We start from the raw sequence: 22,213 nt of genomic DNA, 5'->3' as shown, positions 1-22,213 counted from the left end.
TACACTAGCAACAGCATATTTCGTCTTACTAAGCGTTGACTCATCCCAATTACTTTAACATTTTTCAGGTGATCCAGGTCGGTGAGCAGATCAGGCTCGTGGATAGAGGGGCCTCGGTATTGCTCTGACAATAGTGTGAGTATTTTTTAGAGTGTTTTTGTATAGTCTTAACTAGTTGAGGGTATTATGGAAAACGGACATATATGTGTATTTTGGGAAACAATTTAGCACTCTGGTATTGTATATAATTATATATGGTTATGTTTATTTGATTCTTGCTTCTTACTACTTAGGTTGATGATTGGGTTTAATACAGTATGGTATCAGAGCATTTTAAATGTCATAGCAATTAAAAAATAAAAAATAAAACCCATTTTAATAGCAGGTTGTTACACCCTACACCTAAATACTCGCAATTTTACACCCGATTGATCATTCCTAATGGAGTAACCATTTTTCAAAGACTCAGGACCCTACACCTGAATACTCGGGATCTTACACTCGATTGATCATTCCTAATGGAGTAACCATTTTTCAAAAACTCAGGACCCTACACCTGAATACTCGGGATCTTACACTTGATTGATTATCCCCAATGGTGTAACCACTTTTCAGCAATTCTATCCACTAACTTCCTAGAGAATTGTGCCACATTCCCATTTTTCCCAATTTAAAATTTCTCATCCCTTGTTGGTAGAAGCAAACTATATCTGGTTGATCTAAAAGCTTTAGGCAATTGTTTGACCTAGTTAAAATAAGTGTCTTTTATCTTTGTAGGCTTGTTGCTATAAATAATGTAGGGGAACTCCTACTGTTACATTGAAACAACAAAGCCTACAAAGAGGGGTAGCTGTAAACGCCCTAATTTTACCCAGGTCATTCTGAGAAGACCCGGCATGCTATGAAGTTGACCTTATATTCCGGTGAATGGAAGGATCTGATTGAGTCTCAGTTTATTTCCAAATAGAGTCCCATTTTATTTCAAAATTGGAGTCCCGGTTATTTCTAATTGGGTTTTTTTTCTTAATTGAGTCCCAGTGTTATTTTCAAATGAGTCCCGATATTAAAAAAAAAAAAAAAGAGTTTCGGTGTTTTAATTGAGTTTAGTTATTTTTAAAGAATCCTAGAATTTTTTTTTTTAATTGAGTATGAGTGTTTTAGTTGAGTCCAGTTATTTTAAAATGAGTCACAGTTCTTAAATCGATTCCTGGGTGTTTTAAAGTCAACTTACTTTTTATTTAAAATTGAATTCCTTTTTAAATTAAATCCCGATTTATATTTAACTTGGGTTGTCAAATTGAGTCTTTTATTTATTTTCGAGTCCTTTAAATCAAGTCCTTCTTATTTTTGAGTCAATTGAGTTTAGGTCGTCTATATTTCTAGAAATTAAAGGTCATCTTTTTCGGCAAAAATTCAATGTTCAAAATGGGCTAGAGGATTGCATGGCACATACAGCTATTGTGAAAGGCGCTAGGTTTTTTTTAGGGTCTCAAGGCAGCCTATAAATAGGTTGCTACAGTGGACAACAAGAGGAGGAGGCAAAGAAAAATCCCACCTTTCCCTCTCTCGGCTCTTTCGCTCCTCCCTCAGTTCTCACCCTCTCACTTTACTCCTCTCTGGTTCACACACGCAGCCCCACGACTGCTCCTCATCTTCCCTCACTCTCTCTATGCATCCTTACACAACCAGCGCTCTGGTAGCCCTCAGTTCACGAACACAATAGCCTGCCAGCAGCACCAATCAAGCATCAACCTTTCGCCCACGTTCCCTGCAACCAATCATGATGCGAACTCGCAGCCCTGTCGTCCTCGCTGTGAGCCACCTAACAGCAGCAAACAACAGACTCGAGCCATCCTCCAACTTTTGCTGCCAACCGCTGCCACCTGCTTTAGCTACTCCGACCACGTACACAGCCGCCAGTAGCTTCGGCGACCCACTGCAGATCCATCACACTCACGCCGCTGGGGAAGTCTTCTTCTCCCTGCTCCATTCACTCTGCCATTCCCTCACGATAGTCTCCTGCACACAATAAACAAACAAACACACACACCCACACACACACACACGCACGGAGCCCACGAACAGCCACACACACACACCTATACACAGAACACACACACACAACACACGAGCACCTAGTGCACGCACATAGCACCACTCTCACGGCCCTCACTTTCTTTACTTTTCCATCCTCACGCTGTTAATGTCAAAATCTCATTTTTCAGGGTGTCACATAATTTCTTGATGATTTCATGTGTTTGCTTTGCTCCCTTTTTGACATCCATTGTATTCTAGTCGTTTGCTTTTGAGTTTCTGGCCATGGAAACGTTTTTTGAGGTATGGTGATTACAGGTGCTGGTGAAATTGTGTTTTATGCTTTAAAGGACTAATTTTTGCTATTTGGACAACAGAGTTCTGTGGTGTGTGGTGGTGAGTTTTGGTGGAGAAGGTTGCAGTTATATTATCATTGTGTTTAGGTTATGTATTTTAGTATATAGAGTTTTTGCCTTATTATTGTTGTATTATTATTGCCATGATTATTGTTGTATATTATTGTTAAAGCTTTTGTTATTGTCATATTTGTATGTATTATATAGAGTTTTTATGTTTTTTATTGTTGTTACTAATTTCAATGTATACATGTCCATATTTAGGGTTTATATTGTTTATGTTGTTACGAATAATTGTTGATTATGTTAAACAATATATATATATATATATATATATATATATATTTTTAGTTGTACGTGTTTCATGATTTAATATATAAGGTATTACTTTTTATAGTATCTTTAGTATTGTATTATATATAGTATTTTATTACCTATTTGGATATTTGTAATATTTTATTAGATATGTGTTATTATTAATATTATATACATTGTGATAGTTTAATATCTTAACTTATTATCCTATTAATATATATTAAAACCTCCCATACTAATATTTTCCTATAAAATTTTTTTATACAATTTCAAAATTTGGGAGTGTATTTTTTTAAATATTTTCTTGATTTTTATTCCTATGATTGCAATTAAAAAGGGTATGAGCTTATTAAGCTTTAGGTACCTCGGTTATGAGGGAATATATATATATATATATATATATATGTATTACAAATATTTTTTTATAATTTGTTTGTTTATTTATTTATTTTGCATGTGTATTTGTAAATTCACAAAAGGAGTAATCTAAAAGATTTTTTAAATTTACTTAGAGATAATTTCATAATTAATTAGGTACTGTTCATAAGAACAAGCGCATAGGGGGTGTTCGTACTTTCCCCTTGTGTAACTGAACTCCCGATCCCAGTTTTTGAAACGCAGACCAATTCTATCCTTAACGGGGTAGTAATTAAGTGTTCTAACAACACTAAAAATTTAGTGGCGAGTCCATTCTAACTTTTCTCTGCAAATATTAAAACATATTTTTTCATTTCGCCTCCTTGAGGTACCCGCACTCCGGGATGTCGCGACAACATATTCAGCCCCATATTTTTTACATTTTGCCTTCTGTTTTCCATCAACATCTATAGGTAACAAATAGAATTCGTCCCAAGCAGCTGATGTCTTTCTACGTTGTCTCTTTTTTCTAGTGCCTTCATTGATAAAAAAACTTTTCTTTTTAGATTTATCTGTAGATGGAGTAATATTACACTCATCATCAAAATCCAAGTTTATGGTGTCAATTATTTGCAATTTGTATTCTCACTAACAAAGAATAATTTTTTGGATATGTTGGATGTCTTGGGCTTTCGCTCCAGACTAATTCCCTATCAAAGAAAAATTGTTAAGACTCCAGAAAATAGTAAAATAAAAAAAAATAATGAAAATATTTATGCAACAAACACAAATATGCATTTTCCTATAAGCAGGTTTTTCCTAAAAGAACCACCTCAAGTCCTCACCATTCACCACCTTCTTTCTCTAACACTAATGTTTTTCCACAAAACATACATGTAAACATAAATCCAAGTAGATTTGCAATCAATCAAATTTTCACATGTAAACATAAATCCAACTAATTATTCTTTTATTTTCTATAGGGGAAACACATGAAACATTATTATAGAGATGTCTTTTGTTATTACTTGTAATTTTCATTCAACTTAGCTTCTGAACATGGTAGGGATCCTTCTTGTTTTCTTAATTTATTTTATTTATCTACTATTTATTCATCACAAATCCATGAAACCCAACAAGCCAGTAACAGAGAACCTAAAAGATAAAAAAAATTGCAACTCACCTCCGCGGCTCCACCTCTAGTCCTCTGCGTCTATGGATCGTGAAAGAGCTTGATCCGTGAGGTCTGAGGGAGCTTAATCTTACCGTGGAGCAACTGGAGGCTGGAGGTGTGGACTCAAGTGGTCTATGGAGCTAGGGATGACTGATGCCTGTGGCTATGGTTCATGGAGCCTAGAGGAGATGACAACTCGAGCTGCTCAAGGTGTGGAGTGGATCATTTGTAGGCTCACAACACCGACAGGTCCGACACGTAGCTGTGCACCAGAGGAGAGGAGACTCTGGAGAGGAGAGGAGAGGATTGAGATTTGAGAGAGTGAGAGCTGAGAGGTCAAAGATGAGGAGAGCCGCGGCGCGGGTTAGGGGCCCTTAGGGTTTTCTTATGTTGACTGAAGTTTGAAGGCTGAATCTCTAAAGTGTGTGTGACTGTGAAGCACTAAGGATCCAAATTAACGAGTCACTTGCCGGGTGACCCGCCCAAACCTGGCTGAACCCATTTATAAACGGGTTGACTTGTGACCCGTCCAATTATTAAAAGGGTTGGCTTCTTTAAACTCAGGCCCGTTTTAGACGAGCTAGTCCGAGTGACCAGACGGGTCATGATCCATTTTGCGAGGCCTACCAATTCTCATGAAATTTTTTTTTTTTTCAATTCTTTCCATTCGTGGACAAGCATAAATTAAAGTTTTTTCGCTTGAATTTCTTACGTGGTTCGTGTTTCACACTTTGTTGCTTAACATTTATTAATTGCTCTACACATAATCGTCATTTGATCATGATGTTTACATATATAATTGAGATGGAATCAATTCAAATTGTTAGTTGATATTCAATTTAATAGTTTTTAAATAAATATATAATTAATTGAATCAAACCATAAGATCCAATTTAATTAAAATTTAGGGTACCATCAATTTTTTTCTGCTATATATTTTAATTGGGGTGTCAATTTTAAAATTTAAACATTAAACTCAAGTATTAATATAGTTATCTAATAAATATTCTACATAAATTTGTTATATGTCAATCTAACTCGATTAACCATTGTTACTATATGAGTCAAATTGAAATCGAACAATTAGCTAAAAAAAATTAAAATTCTAAGCTAAAAAATTATTAACTGGCATTTTGGCTTGGTTTGGATTGATTTTTCCATTTTTCTTGCTCACATCAAATTTCATCCAACATGAAATAAATATGAGAAAGTAATAGAGATATTTCGAAAGTAATATTTGGCATCTGTTACTTTTATCTATTCTTTATTGTAAATTCATAAGAATATTTTTGTTATTTTTTATGTTATATTAATAGCTAGCCTTTTTTTTTTTTTAAATGTAAACTAGTTATCAAATTGTTCTATACAATAATTCTATTTTTGAAAATAAACATTGACTGACCAAGTCTCGCTAAGTAGAAAATCTTATCCGTCATTTATGTTGTATAATTAGACTAGTGTATTATTTTTCATGAGTCAAAAGTGGTTAAGCAATGAATAGATTCATGTCTTCTTTGCTTTTTTTTTTTTAAAAAAAAAATTCATAATAATGTTTTTAATCTTTTAAATTATTAGTCTATTCTTTATAGATAATATAAAATTTAACAAAGTAGGATAATTATGAAAACAATTTGTTTGGTTTATAGTTTTTTTTAGGAAAGGTAAATTCATTAAAACAGTTATTTAACTTAGTTCAATCTCATAAGAAATTTAATATTCTAATTAATTTTATGTTTGTCAAAATTATACTCCATTATTATTATTATTATTATTATTATTATTATTATTATTATTAAATGTGTAGGTGCTCAATTATTATTATGCTCAGTAGCAGTTATTGAATGGTGTTATAGACATATTTAGGTTAATTTAGGGAAGAAAAAAAAAACAGGAAAATTTGCATTGAGCTACTTGCAGTGAATAGAGAATCTAATCCCCTGCAGTGACTATTATTTGCATAATTCATTAACCTTCCTAGAAAATCACAAATTTTTCAAAAATAAAAAAATTAAACTCAAACTATATCCCTGTGTCCATTGTCTTGTTTTGAAATCAAAGGGTCTAATAGTTGCGAAATCATATCATTGTATTCAATATTAAAAAAAGAGAAAATGTTTGATGCCAAAATTTTTCAACAATGACATTTTTTTTTTTTTTTCGCTCTTTAATATGGCATGCCACACCCATTATAATGCAGCGCTAAATAGAAATTCTTGGTATAATGGGAAAAAAAAAAGTGATTTTAGAAAATGAGGACTAGAGATACTTATTTGTCATCGTTGGTAGAGAAAATAAACAAATTAATAACACGTGCATTTTATAAAGACATTTTATATATTTTCTATATATAGGGGTAAACACTAGATCAATAAGATCATTCCCTTAAATCCAACATGTAAGGCCAATTTTTTAGTTGTACACAGACTTTTAATTTGTAAATAGAAGTCTGCAAAATTGTAAGAAAAACATAATGTCGGCAAAATTATAAAGACAACCCATCAAACCTTGTGTTGTTTTATTAACTATTGAAACATGGACTTACGAATTACATTGACTCAAAGGAAAAATCTGAATACTTTGTATTTCAAGTCATCCAAGTACTGAAAATAGGTCAATTTGAAAGTCTTGCTAAATGCTAAAGGACCCAAAACTACCCAAAAACCCACCACAAATCCAAATGGCAAGCCCATATAAAACCACTTCATGTCAATCCATATATCATGCTCCCCCTCCATGCCACCATTTGGTATTGGAACCGCATGATCATCATTTTTGGTATAATTATATGCAAGTGGAGGGCCACAGAGGTCATGATTGCCAATGAAACTGCGTGGACTAAAGGATTGGATTTGGGTGCTCAAAAGGAATTCTACCTGACAAGTTGTTATATGACAAGTTTAAAATATGCAAGAATGTCAAATTTGATATACCTCTTGGAATTTCACCTAAAAGTTGGTTCATTGATAAATCAAAAGACTCCAATTGTGTCATGCTACCAATCTTCTTAGGGATCATTCCGTGAAATTTATTCATAGACAAGTTTAAGGATATCAAACCTTGGAGACGAGTCAACTCTGTAGGGATCTCTCCGTATAAGTTGTTGCATGAAAGGTCCATGCTTGTCGCCAATGGAAGGATTGAACTACTATATTCATACTCCTGATCTTTTATTACTAGCAGTATGTTATCTATGAAGGTCAACCCAACACTACTAGAAATATCAAATGCAAAGTTCCATGAATCTTTATTTGGCTTGTTGACCATTGCGTTGAAGTCACCAAAACATTTTGGAATGGTTCTTCAAATGTTGTTATGTGCAAGGTCCAGGATTTGAAGAAATTTGAGAAGATAGAGCTTGGGCGGAATACTACCACTCAACATATTTGAACAGAGGCGAAGGAGTCTTAGCCCAGGAAAGCTTTTCCCCATCCACAATGGTATGCTTCCAGAAAATTTATTATTCCCAAGTTCCAAAACTATTAATTTATTAAAATTTTGAAATACCGTAGGTATTTTCCTAGAAAGGTTGTTTCTGCCCAACTGTAAATACTCAAGAGATGTTAGAGAACTCATGGAGCTTGGCATATTTCCTTTGAAATTATTGTTGTCCAATCTTAAGACCCCTAACTTTTTCAAACTCATCCATCAATCAGGAAGTTCTCTTGAGAAAAGATTTCTTGATAGATCTATATATCTCAAATTCATTTCCTTCACTTTCCATCTGCACAGGTGGGTAGTAATGGATCCATTTAAGAAATTTTTGGAAAGATTTAAATAATATAAAGTAGAAGACATAGGTGGCAATGTGCTTTGGATCTGATTCTGCGATAAATCCAAATAAGAGATCTGAGATAGGCTAGACAACCAAGCGGGGATGACATCTGATATTGATGCATTGTGTAGTTCTAACTGCCTGAGATTCTTCTGCGTTTTCAGCCATCTAGGAAATTGAGGCCCCACGTGGCTTGAGATCATTGAAAAGTGAAGGAGTTGAAATGATGGAATCCAGTTGCGACTCACTTGTAAGGCCAACTGATTTAATTGATTAGCATAAAAAAAATTTAGCCTCGTCAGATTTGCCAAGTGCACTTCTGAAATGGTGCCCTGTAAGGAATTGTTACTGATGTCCAGTGTTTCTAATTTTGAGAAACTCCCAAGACTTTCTGGAATACTCCCGTTGAAAAAGTTGGAAGAAGTATCCAAGTCCCTTAACGATGACAATTTCCTTATAGACATAGGAATTGGACCAGAAATGGAGTTGACAGAAATATCAAGATTGGACAAAGTTTTAAATTTTGCTAACTGATTGAACAATTGGTCTGATAGGTGATTTCCACTTAAATTCAAAGACTCCAGTGTCTCCTGGATGCATGAATTATGTCCCAAAAATTCAAATATATCTCCATTGAGTTGGTTCCATGACAAATCTAAAACTCTTAAACTACAAAGATTTCCCATGGATCTTGGGATTCTTCCTTCAAGGTCATTTTCATATAGATGGAGTTCTGTGAGTGACGTAAGATTGTCAATGGCACTTGAAATTGAACCTCGAAACTTGTTCCCTAAAAAATTGAGGCTTTGAAGGTTAGTCATGCCATACAGCCATTCTGGTACTATGAAGTTGAGCTCACAATAAGAAAGATCAAGCATTTGAAGTGTTGTCATGTTTTGGAGAGAGACACAGATTGAACCCCCTAGGAAATAGGAGTCCCTCAGACTGAGTAAAAGAAGAGAAGGAAGACCATAGAGGCAGCCAAATATTGAAGAATCAAAGAGGTTACTTGAGAGATCAAGGGTGGAAAGAGAAGAAAAATTGACATGAGAAAGTGGAAGAGTGTTGCCCAGCAAACAATTAAACAAGTGTAAAGTGGATAAGGAAGGGAGCATACTCATCACCAGTAGCCAATTACTGGATGCCTGGTTGAGATCCACATAACTCATGTCTAGAAACTCAATTGAGATGAGATGAGAAATCCATCTTACATCATCTGACGAAACGTACAAATCATTATAATTTTCAACATAAGATTTGTGGCCAAGATCAAGATAATGCAAACTTGAAATATTCCCAATCTGAGGTGGAATAGAGCCACCAAATCCTATCAAAGACAGATTAAGATATGTGAGAGAGGCGAGGGAACCAAAGAAATCAGGAATTTTAAGCTTTCGAAAATCATTGCGACTAAAGTCTTAGTGCCAGAGATGCTTCAACTGCACCAATGAACCACTTATGTTCCCACCCAACCTCGACCTCATGAAAGCATTGAAACGAGAACCATAATCGTAAAAATCATAAATATGAAGATCATTAATAGTGTAGATTGGATTGGACAGGTTGAGATGGAGAACATGATTGGTAGTGTTGTCACATCAAACTCCTCTCCACCTGCAACAATCTTTGCCTACCCACGAAGAGAGGTGGTTGGAAGGATCTCCGAGACCTTTTTTGAACTCGAGAAGGGCTTCCATTTCCTCTGCCCTACAATGGATGGTATCTGGATTTCCATAAGAGAAACTCACTGCCCCAACCCAAGAAAGCAACACCAAAACAACCACCAAAATTGTTGTTGGGTGTGCATCCATTCTTATATATGCATGCAAACGGCAAAGGCTAAATAAAAAACTTCTTTTTTTTTTTTTTCACTTGAATTTGAAGAAGATGAGTAGTTTGTATTTATAGATCATGCGTATGTATGTGGTAATCGTCATCGGCTCTTTTATTGTAATTTGTCAGCAAATGATGCGGAGGAAGCTACTAAGAAATTGATTTGTTGCCGGAGTCACAGCCCAGGCCACTTTAGCGTGAAGACTGCACTGTTATACTAGACTAATCCCCCATTCCTATATGCTCATTGCCTGAAAATTTTAGTTTCAAACATGGGATTTTCAGTTTGGGCATGATTTAGGACACCCAAAATAAAAAAAATAAAAAAAAAGTTGGAGGAGGGGGGGTTGGGAAACAAAGCGAAAAGAGAGAGAGAGAGAGAGAGAGAGAGAGAGAGAGAAAGAGAAAGAGACTCATATTTTTCTTAAATGTTTATTGTTCTATACAATAATTCTATTTTTGAAAATAAACATTGACTGACCAAGTCTAGGTAAATAGACTAGTGTATTATTTTTCAAGAGTCAAGAGGGGTTGAGCAATGAATGGATTAAGTTGCTCCTTGTTTAATTTTTTTATAAAAATTTTATAAAAATGCTTTTAATGTTTTAAATTATTAGTCTATTCTTTATAGATAATGTACAATTTTATAAATTATTATTTTTATATAAATTTTATAAAAATGCTTAAATCATACTCTATTATTATTATTATTATTATTATTATTATTATTATTATTATTATGAAGATCATTAATAGTGTTGATTGGATTGAAGAGGTTGCGATGGAGAACATGACTAGCAGTGTTGTCACATCAAACTCCTCTCCACCTGCAACAATCTTTACCTACCCACACAGAGAGGTGGTTGGAAGGATCCCCGAGACATTTTTTCAACTCGAGAAGGGCTTCCCTTTCCTCTGCCCTACAATGGATGACATTTGGATTTTCATAAGAGAAACTCACTGCCCCAATCCAAGAAAGCAGCACCAAAACAACCACCAAAATTGTTGTTCGGTGTGCATCCATTCTTATAGATGCATGCAAACGGCAAAGGCTAAATAAAAAAACAAATTTTTTTTCACTTGAATTTGAAAAAGATGAGCAGTTTGTATTTATAGATCATGCGTATGTACGTGGTAATCTTCATCAGCTCTTTTATTGTAATTTGTCAGCAAATGATGCAGAGGAAGCTACTAAGAAATTGATTTGTTGCCAGAGTCATAGCCCAGGCCACTTTAGCGTGAAGACAGCCCTGTTATACCGGACTAATCCCTCATTCCTATATGCTCATTGCTTGAAAATTTTAATTTCAAACATGGATTTTCAGTTTGGGCATGATTTAGGACACCCAAAACCAAAAAAAAAAAAAAAAAGTGGGAGGAGGGGGTGTTGGGAAACAAAACGAAAAAAAAAGAGATAGAGAGAGAGAGAAAGAGACTCATATTTTTCTTAAATGTTTATTGTTCTATACAATAATTCTATTTTAGAAAATAAACATTGACTGACCAAGTCTAGCTAAATAGACTAGTGTATTATTTTTCAAGAGTCAAAAGTGGTTGAGCAATGAATGGATTAAGCTGCTCCCGTTTAATTTTTTTATATAAATTTTATAAAAATGCTTTTAATGTTTTAAATTATTAGTCTATTCTTTATAGATAATGTACAATTTTATCAATTATTATTTTTATATAAATTTTATAAAAATGGTTAAATCATACTGTATTATTATTATTATTATTATTATTATGAAGATCATTAATAGTGTTGATTGGATTGGAGAGGCTGAGATGGAGAACATGACTAGTAGTGTTGTCACATCAAACTCCTCTCCACCTGCAACAATCTTTGCCTACCCACGAAAAGAGGTGGTTGGAAGGATCCCCGAGACCTTTTTGGAACTCGAGAAGGGCTTCCCTTTCCTCTGCCCTACAATGGATGGCATTTGGATTTCCATAAGAGAAACTCACTGCCCCAACCCAAGAAAGCAGCACCAAAACAACCACCAAAATTGTTGTTGGGTGTGCATCCATTCTTATAGATGCATGCAAACGGCAAAGGCTAAATAAAAAAAATACTTTTTTTTTTCCCTTGAATTTGAAAAAGATGAGCAGTTTGTATTTATAGATCATGCATATGTACGTGGTAATCTTCATCAGCTCTTTTATCGTAATTTGTCAGCAAATGATGCGGAGGAAGCTACTAAGAAATTGATTTGTTGTTGGAGTCACAGCCCAGGCCACTTTAGCGTGAAGACTGCACTGTTATACTGGACTAATCCCTCATTCCTATATGCTCATTCCCTGAAAATTTTAATTTCAAACATGGATTTTCAGTTTGGGCATGATTTAGGACACCCAAAAAAAAAAAAAAAAAGTTGGAGGGGGGGTTGGGAAACAAAGCGAAAAAGAGAGAGAGAGAGAGAGAGAGAGAGAGAGAGAGAGAGAGAGAGAGAAAGAGACTCATATTTTTCTTAAATGTTTATTGTTCTATACAATAATTCTATTTTTGAAAATAAACGTTGACTGACCAAGTCTAGAAAAATAGACTAGTGTATTAGTTTTCAAGAGTCAAGAGTGGTTGAGCAATGAATGGATTAAGCTGCTCCTTGTTTAATTTTTTTATATAAATTTTATAAAAATGCTTTTAATGTTTTAAATTATTAGTCTGTTCTTTATAGACAATGTACAATTTTATAAATCATTATTTTTATATAAATTTTATAAAAATGCTTAAATCATACTCTATTATTATTATTATTATTATTATTATTATTATTATTATTATTATTATTATTATTATTATTATTATTATTATGAAGATCATTAATAGTGTTGATTGGATTGGAGAGGTTGAGATGGAGAACATGACTGGTAGTGTTGTCACATCAAACTCCTCTCCACCTGCAACAATCTTTGCCTACCCACGAAGAGAGGTGTTTGGAAGGATCCCCGAGACCTTTTTTGAACTCGAGAAGGGCTTCCCTTTCCTCTGCCCTACAATGGATGGCATTTGGATTTCCATAAGAGAAACTCACTGCCCCAACCCAAGAAAGCAGCACCAAAACAACCACCAAAATTGCTGTTGGGTGTGCATCCATTCTTATAGATGCATGCAAACGGCAAAGGCTAAATAAAAAAACTTCTTTTTTTTTTTTCACTTGAATTTTAAGAAGATGAGCAGTTTGTATTTATAGATCATGCGTATGTACGTGGTAATCTTCATCAGCTCTTTTATTGTAATTTGTCAGCAAATGATGCGGAGGAAGCTACTAAGAAATTGATTTGTTGCCGGAGTCACAGCCCAGGCCACTTTAGCGTGAAGACTGCACTGTTATACTGGACTAATCCCTCATTCCTATATGCTCATTGCCTGAAAATTTTAATTTCAAACATGGATTTTCAGTTTGGGCATGATTTAGGACACCCAAAAAAAAAAAAGTGGGAGGAGGGGGGGTTGGGAAACAAAGCGAAAAAGAGAGAGAGAGAGAGAGAGAGAGAGAGAGAGAGAGAGAGAAAGGGACTCATATTTTTCTTAAATGTTTATTGTTCTATACAATAATTCTATTTTTGAAAATAAACATTGACTGACCAAGTCTAGCTAAATAGACTAGTGTATTATTTTTCAAGAGTCAAGAGTGGTTGAGCAATGAATGGATTAAGCTGCTCCTTGTTTAATTTTTTTATATAAATTTTATAAAAATGCTTTTAATGTTTTAAATTATTAGTCTATTCTTTATAGATAATGTACAATTTTATAAATTATTATTTTTATATAAATTTTATAAAAATGCTTAAATCATACTGTATTATTGTTATTATTATTATTATTTTTATTATTATTATTATTATGATCATTAGTAGTGTTGATTGGATTGGAGAGGTTGATATGGAGAACATGACTGGTAGTGTTGTCACATCAAACTCCTCCCCACCTGCAACAATATTTACCTACCCACAAAAAAAGGTGGTTGGAAGGATGCCCGAGACCTTTCCTCTGCACTACAGTGGATGGCATTTGGATTTCCATAAGAGAAACTCACTGCCCCAACCCAAGAAAGCAGCGCCAAAACAACCACCAAAATTGTTGTTGGGTGTGCATCCATTCTTATAGATGCATGCAAATGGCAAAGGCTAAATAAAAAAAAAAAATTTTTTTTCACTTGAATTTGAAAAAGATGAGCAGTTTGTATTTATAGATCATGTGTATGTACGTGGTAATCTTCATCAGCTCTTTTATTGTAATTTGTCAGCAAATGATGCGGAGGAAGCTACTAGGAAATTGATTTGTTGCCTGAGTCACAGCCCAGGCCACTTTAGCGTGAAGACTGCACTATTATACTTGACTAATCCCTCATTCCTATATGCTCATTGTCGCGGCGTCCCGGGAGCGCGTGTGCCCCGGGCGGCGATATTAAAACCAATTTTAAGTTTTCATGGAAAAACATGGTGTAGGAGTCGCCACTAACCTTTAGTGCGGTTAGAACACATGATTACTACCCCGTTAGGGGTAGAATCGGTCTACATTACCAGAGTTGGGGTCGGGAGTTCGGTTACGCTAGGGGAAGGTATGAGCACCCCCTACGCGCCCGTTCTTACGAACGGTACCTAATTAATTTGAAATTATCCCTAAGTTAATCTAATAATTCTTCAAATTACTCCTATTTTATGAATTTATAAATAAATGTGAAAAATAAATAAATAAATAAAGATAATATATACATATATAATCCCTCAGAGCTTAGGGTACGTGAAGCCCGAAAGCTCGTACCCCCGCAATAAAATCATAGGGATTAAAATTGAAAATAGTTAATAATAAAAATATCATAATAATAAAATAATAACATGCTAATATAAATATGAAACACTAAAAATAACACAATTGAGTATACGTATAATTCAAGATAGAATAATAATAATAATATAATAATAATAATAACAATAAATAATAATAATAATAATAATAATAATAATAATAATAATAATAATAATAATAACAATAGTAATAGTAATAATAATATATTAATAATAATAAATACAATAATAATACTAATAATAGAAATAATAAATAATAATAGTAATAACAATATTAATAATGGTAAGGATGATACGTACATAGAATACAATAATTCAACTATGGAAATAATTAATAAATGGCATATGATATATCAACATGGAAACAAGATTACGGAAACAACTCAAACTACAAATATATTATGCAAGTATATACAAGTACGATATGGAAACATAGAAAAACCTAAAATTGAAACACAATAATAATATGAAAATATGTAAGTTAATATACACTAGAATGTGCATGAATATGCAAATAATTATATAAAGCAATCACAATAATAATACAAGACATATGCTAGCTATACAATAAAATGTACGTTCGATAATGATATAAATATGCAAATAAACATATATGGCAATAACAATAATAATTGTGCCTGCAAATTAAGTATACAATTAAAATATGCAATCAATAATAACATGAATATAAATGTATAAGGCACTAATAAGAACCACATAAATATGCAAAAATATATAATACAATAAATATGCCAACAATGTCAATACACAATAATAATAAAAGCTTTATTACAATAGTTATATAAACCTTTAACAATAATACAAAACGAATACATAATAAAAGAATAATAATAATAATAATAATAATAATAATAATAATAATAATAATAATAATAACAATCCAACAATAATACTATTATTTAATATGTACAATAAATTTACACGTAAGTAAAACCCTTAAATATACCACCTGCAAAAACACCTAGATGATAAACATACAATAAACCTACAAAAATTAATAACAAACATATATCGATGATAAAATATGTACCTAATAAATAAAGGAAACACATACAATATAATATTACATATCGATATAACGTAATGCAAATAATAAACTAAGTCACTGCATATTAAACATATCACGTGAGCACTACACATTGAATAATAGGAACAACAATAACATACCAATATAATAATAATAATAATAATAACATGCTAATAATCGGCAACAATATTACTAATAACGTACAAAATAATATACTTGTATTTATAATAATAATACATGAACAATGTACTGATACTACCAATAATAATGTACAAATAATATAATATTTACACTAACACAATTCATCTAATAGCTATACTAAGGAATTAACAATGATATAACCAAATACTAGTATACAAACTAATTATATAATAATTTCACCAATGATGCTATATAAACAATATAATATTAATACTAATATATTTAATATAATAATAATGCTAATAATGAACCAACTATACAACAATATTACTAATATTAATATATAAACAATGTGGTAATAATGATAAATCATAATAATATTACTATCAATAATATACAAATAATAATACTAATATGGTCAATATAGCATATATACATATAGATGCAAATATATATATAAAAAAAAATTTAAACTTTAAGTATTAATACCCCAAACAAAACCAATATATGTGTATATATTAACGCTAATAAATACATAAATAAATATATGTGTATTGTGTGTGCACTGTTTATAAGTGCAGTGCATGTGGGTGTTGTGCGTGAGTGGTGTGTGAGTGCTGTGTGTGTGGGTAGAGAGTTTACAGAGGGACTCACCGGGGGCTTACCATGAAGGGGTCGGAGACGGTGGCAGCAAGGCTGCAGGTCCGGCTGGTGTTGGCCGAGAGGCCTACTGTGCTGGCAGGGGCTCGCCGGACTAAAGTGGGAGAGGAGAGTTTGCCCGTTGGATTGAGGTGATTGCCGCAGGGATGACTCGGGGTGCTGGAACCGGAGGGATGAGAAGTGGCCGGAGAAGCTCTGCGCAGTGACGAAGAATGGCGGGAGGCTCTGGAAGCCTTTGGCTGGCTAGTGTTACAGTTCTGCTGCTGGTTCACGGAGAGACAAAGGAGCTCGGTTGGCTGGAACGAGTTGAAGGAGGACTGCTGCAGAGAGGACGGTCAGTGATGGACAAGGCTCTGTTGAGGCGGCAGATGATGGAGCAGGGGTGAGTGGGGGGCGTCGGCGACGGCGCCGGTGTGATGGCCGAACTGTGTTGATGCTTGCTGGAACGAAGGCTGGGCAGGAAGCTCTCGGTTGGTGGAGAGTTGCTCGTGAAGCTATGCACCTATGGCAGTGAGGGGGTAAGAGAGTAGGGAAGTAGAGGATCTGGGGGGGGCTGGTTTCACGAGAGGAAGAGAAGGAGAGATGGCTAGGGTTGTGAGAAAAATTTTTTCTTTTCTTTTTCTTTTTCCTTGGCCCCCCACTGTGTGTGCGCCCGGCTCCCCCTTATAATAATTTTTGAAAAGAAACCCTAACAATATTACCTTTTTCATTTTTTGGTATTTTTCTCTTCTTGGAAATAATATATACTACTATAAGGAAATAATAATAATAATAATAATAATAAAAATAATAATAATAATAATAAGGTAAAAATAATAATAATAATAAAATGATAATAATAATAGTAATAACAAAGATAACTAAACAAATAAAATAATAGTAAAGGTAAAAATACTAATAATAATAACAATTAAAAATAATGTCAATAATAATGAAAATAATAAATAATAATAAGCAATATAAATAGAAATAAAAATAAAAGTAATAATAATAATACTAATGAAAAATAATAATAATAATAATAATAATAATAAGCAAAATAACAATAATAATAATAAAAATAGTAATAATAAAGATAAAAATACTAATAATAATAGTAAATAAATAATATTAATAATAATGAGAATAAATAATAATAATAATAATAATAATAATAATAATAATAACAATAACAAAACAGTAATAATACTAATAAAAATAATACCATAATGATAAAATAATATCTAAAATAATAATGTAAATAATAATAAAAAATACTAAAAATGATAGCAAAAAATAATAATAATAAATAAAATAAATAAATAAATAAATAAATAATAATGAGTAAAAATAATACTAATAAAAATAATAATAATAATAATATTTAAAAATAAAAAAGGTAATAATAATGAAAATAAAAATGAAAATAATAATAGTAATATAATAATAATATTGGGCCTGGGTAAAAATGGGGGTGTCTACAGCTGCCCCTCTTTGTAGGATTCGTTGCTTCAAAGTAAAACTAAGATCTCTCCTACGTTATTTGTGGCAACAAGCCTGCAAAGACAATAGACGCTGATTTTGGACCAGGCCAATGCATCAAAAGAGATCAAAGTGTGACTTCCCAACAAAGGATCAACATGAGTGAGACCGCAAAAGGGTTAATAGAAGTGGATCGCGAAGGGTCAATAAGAATGGACCGCAAAGGGTCAATAAAAGTGGGACCGCGAATGATCAATAAGAGTGAGATCGAGAAGGGTCAATAAGGTGGGACCACGATGGGTTAATAAGAATGGGACTGCGATGGGTCAATAAGGTGGGACCGCGATGGGTCAAGCCATGGGACACAATGATGGCTTGCTTCGAATGTAGGAATCCGAGCCGTAGGGACACGATGATCCAGCCATGGGACACAATGATGGCTTGCTTCGAATGTAGGAATCCGAGCCGTAGGGACACGATGATCCAGCCATGGGACACAATGATGGCTTGCTTCGAATGTAAGAATCCGAGCCGTAGGGACACAAGGATCCAGCCATGGGACACAATGATGGCTTGCTTCGAATGTAAGAATCCGAGCCGTAGGGACACGACGATCCAGCCATGGGACACAATGATGGCTTGCTTCGAATGTAAGAATCCGAGCCGTAGGGACACACGATGATCCAGCCATAAGACACAATGATGGCTTGCTTCGAATGTAAGAATCCGAGCCGTAGGGACACGATGATCCAGCCATGGACGCAAAGATGGCTTGCTTCGAATGTAAGAATCCGAGCCGTAGGAACGAGATGATCCCGCCATGGGACACAATGATGCTTGCTTCGAATGTAAGAATCCGAGACCGTAGGGACACACGATGATGATCCAGCCATGGGACATAATGATGGCTTTCTTCGAATGTAAGAATCCGAGCCGTAGGGACACAATGATCCAGCCATGGGACACAATGATGGCTTGCTTCGAATGTAAGAATCCGAGCCGTAGGGACACAATGATCCAGCCATGGGACACAATGATGGCTTGCTTCCAATGTAAGAATCCGAGCCGTAGGTACTCGATTATCCAGCCATAGACACAATGATGGCTGCTTCGAATGTCAGAATCGAGCCTTCGTAGGGGACACGATGATCCAGCCATAAGACACAATGATGGGCTTGCTTCGAATGTAGAATCCGAGCCGTAGGGACACGATGATCCAGCCATGAGACAAAATGATGGCTTGCTTCGAATGTAAGAATCCGAGCCTAGGGTCACGATGATCCAGCCACCTCAATCCAGTAATAAGATGTGAAAGTAAAATTTGGAAAGTTGTTACTCTATTTGGAAATGCACTTGGGGGTAAAGTCTAAATGTCAATGAATGCCTCCCCTATCTTTGGGATTTGTTTCCCCCGTTCAAAATAAATCAACGTGTGTCTGAGTCAACTTGCCCAAGTTTCCAAGTAAATCAATGTGTGCTTGGGGTCAGTTACCCCATACAAATGAAATCTCTCCATCAAGGATGTCAAATAATCATTTGAAAGCTCAAGACAAGTGTGAAGGGTGCTCTATTGCTGCTTGTGTTGCTAGAATGCAATGATATGCTGCTGTATGTATGTATGTTGCTAACTTGTGATTATATGTATGCATTTTTATTTTTTTATTTTTGTGATGCTAAAATATTGAAATGCATAAGATGTATGGTAATGAATGCTGAAATGCATGACAATGCATGAGATGCCTAGAAATACATCAAAAGCATGGCAATGCATGAGATGTGTGGTAATGTGTGAATATAGGGTAATGCATGACATGCAAGGCGATGCATAAGATGTATGGTAATGCATAAAATGTATGGCAATGTGTGAAATGCATGAAAATGCATAAGATGTATGGTAATACAGGAAATGCATGGCAATGCATAAGATGTATGGTAATACATGAAATGTAGGTAATGCATGCAATGCATGACGATGCATAAGATGCATGGTAATGCGTGAAATGCATGACAATGCATGAAATGTATGGTAATACATGAAATATAGGTACTGCATGCAATGGATGATAATGCATGAAATGTAGATAATGCATGAAATGCATGACAATACATGAGATGAATGATATTGCATGGAAATGCTATGGCATATCTGAAATCTAGAGAATGCCATGAAAGTATGGACAATGCTATGAAATTTGGGGTAATATTCAGCATGACAATTGCATGAATTTTTTCCCAATGCACTCGTGATCATTGACCTTATTTTGGTCTCACATGCAAACTCGTCCTATTGAATGGATCTATAAACTGCTCTTGCGTATCTTTTTATTCATCAGTCATGTGAAATGATTGACTCAACTCAAAAATCCCAAAATCTGCCCCAGTTGAATGGAAATCAGAGAATCTTTGACTCGATTCCATATTCAATCCGATAAGACAGTGTGTGAATGGGACCGACTGAGACTAAATCAGAATTTGCCCCAGCTTAAAATGTATACTGCACCGATCTTGACTCTATGGTTGATTCCTTTTGAACTTGACATACAGTGCCCTAATGAATGATCTTTATCACAAGGATCTTACTGTATAGAAATTCTGGCGATTCTGAAACTCTTTGACCTCCTCCTCTTTAAAGCTCTAAGAATAAGAGGGGTTCACTTGTTTGTTTTTTTTTTTTTTTTTTTTTTTTTTTTTTTTGTTAAGGAACGAGGAATGATTATGCAAATTATGACTCAACTTGCTGCTAATCAAAAGGCCATATGCACAACATAAATGTTTTTACCATGTCATGCTACATAGGGGAAATTCATTCCAGTATTCAGGTCGTCTAACGTTGATTTTCCAGCCAGATGATTGTCTTTATCTTCAACTGCCCTTGGTTTATCCAACTCATGCTTTGATTCAAGATGCGTTAAGACTCGGGACGAAACGTAGGCTAAGGAGCAGGATGTTCCAGAATAAAAGGAAACTACGGCTCCAAAATACCACCCGCAAAAATAGTTATCCCCCATTCGAAGTGAGACATTTTTGTAAGATGTGACCGAAACTGTTATTTAAAACAAGCTGCCTAGTCCTTTTCAGGATCAGGTCATTACGTAGTTCAGACCAACATTGAAGTCTAACAAATCATTAGAGACAACAAATGTATAACAATTGGTCAGGACTCACTAGGACCGTAAGTAGGCTAAGGGATATGGTTAAAGAAGAAGGAATTACATAAGGCTCAAAATCATCAATATCAATAAGGGTAATGTGTCAAAGATCACATATGCGTAAAGTACCTTATTCTCTTTTCGTCTTCCTCTACTTCTTCTTTTTCCTTTTTTTTTGTTTCTTTAATCTTTTTCCTCCTTTTACTGCAACTTTCATTTTTCTATTAATAAAGGAAACTTGAAGTCGTTTTCATTTGAACTTCAATTGGGACCAATTTTTAAAAACTGACCCAGTGTCGGCTTGTTGTGATCTTTTGACGGGGGTGTTAATCAAGAAATGAATTGTCGGCTCAAAAGTTTTGCCCGGACCTTTCTTCTTTGACTTTATTTTGGGTAGCCAGATTATAAGGCCTGCATACCTTTTGGTAATTGACCATGTCTCAAATGATTTGCCAAACGCTAAGGAGAACCCAAAACAGGTTAGCTTTTTTGGTGATTGATTTTACGAAAAAGGATGTGTTTAATATTCAGGCTCAATTTGGGTTAACAAATGGCTTAATATAAAATCATGTTTGAGTTTCTTTTTAGGGATTTCTTTTTTTTACTGGTCGGCCAAGAGAGCCATCCCATATTGATCACCACATGAGTGATTAAAATAGTGCAGCCAACCTCGTTGAATTCATTGGAAAGTAAAAAAAGAAATTCGTCATACGTCGAATTTCAGTGTTGTTTCATCCTTTAACATCTCTTTCTAGCTCATGAACACTGGCAATATGACTTCCTATTCCGGCCCATGAAAATAAGCAAAACAGAATTTGGTAATTGGACTCATGTGAAAGTGAGATAACGAAATGCATAATCATGTTTTATGAATATAGCAGAAATATTCCGAGAAAGGCGTTCCCAAGGTTAACAAAAAGAAAAATAACAATGGGAAAACAAAAGAAAATTAACTGAAACGGATTTAGATAGTTCAAATTCGGTACTCCCATTCATTTAGGACCTTGGTGGATAATGAATGAAACCATTGAATTGGGAACATCTTGGACTATGTTAACAACTTCACTTATACGTGTTTGGGAAAAGGATTTCCCAGGACTCCCT

At 34.3% G+C, this 22,213-nt stretch overlaps 1 protein-coding gene across 1 annotated transcript; it reads right to left on the bottom strand.

Annotated features, from left to right (window-relative positions):
* Positions 1-1,740: 1,740 nt before the first annotated feature.
* On the bottom strand, positions 1,741-12,936 carry LOC131160845 (LRR receptor-like serine/threonine-protein kinase GSO1). The gene is made up of 5 exons (XM_058116725.1): positions 12,795-12,936; positions 8,317-9,425; positions 6,903-7,109; positions 2,136-2,197; positions 1,741-1,936 (listed from the first exon to the last, which is right to left on the bottom strand). The coding sequence occupies exons 1-5, from the start codon at positions 12,934-12,936 to the stop codon at positions 1,741-1,743; spliced, it is 1,716 nt and encodes a 571-aa protein (XP_057972708.1).
* Positions 12,937-22,213: the final 9,277 nt, after the last annotated feature.

The sequence above is a fragment of the Malania oleifera genome, chromosome 7 (assembly GCF_029873635.1).
Source record: "Malania oleifera isolate guangnan ecotype guangnan chromosome 7, ASM2987363v1, whole genome shotgun sequence".
Classification (NCBI taxonomy): domain Eukaryota; kingdom Viridiplantae; phylum Streptophyta; class Magnoliopsida; order Santalales; family Ximeniaceae; genus Malania; species Malania oleifera.
This window is presented reverse-complemented; position numbering and strand designations above follow the sequence as displayed.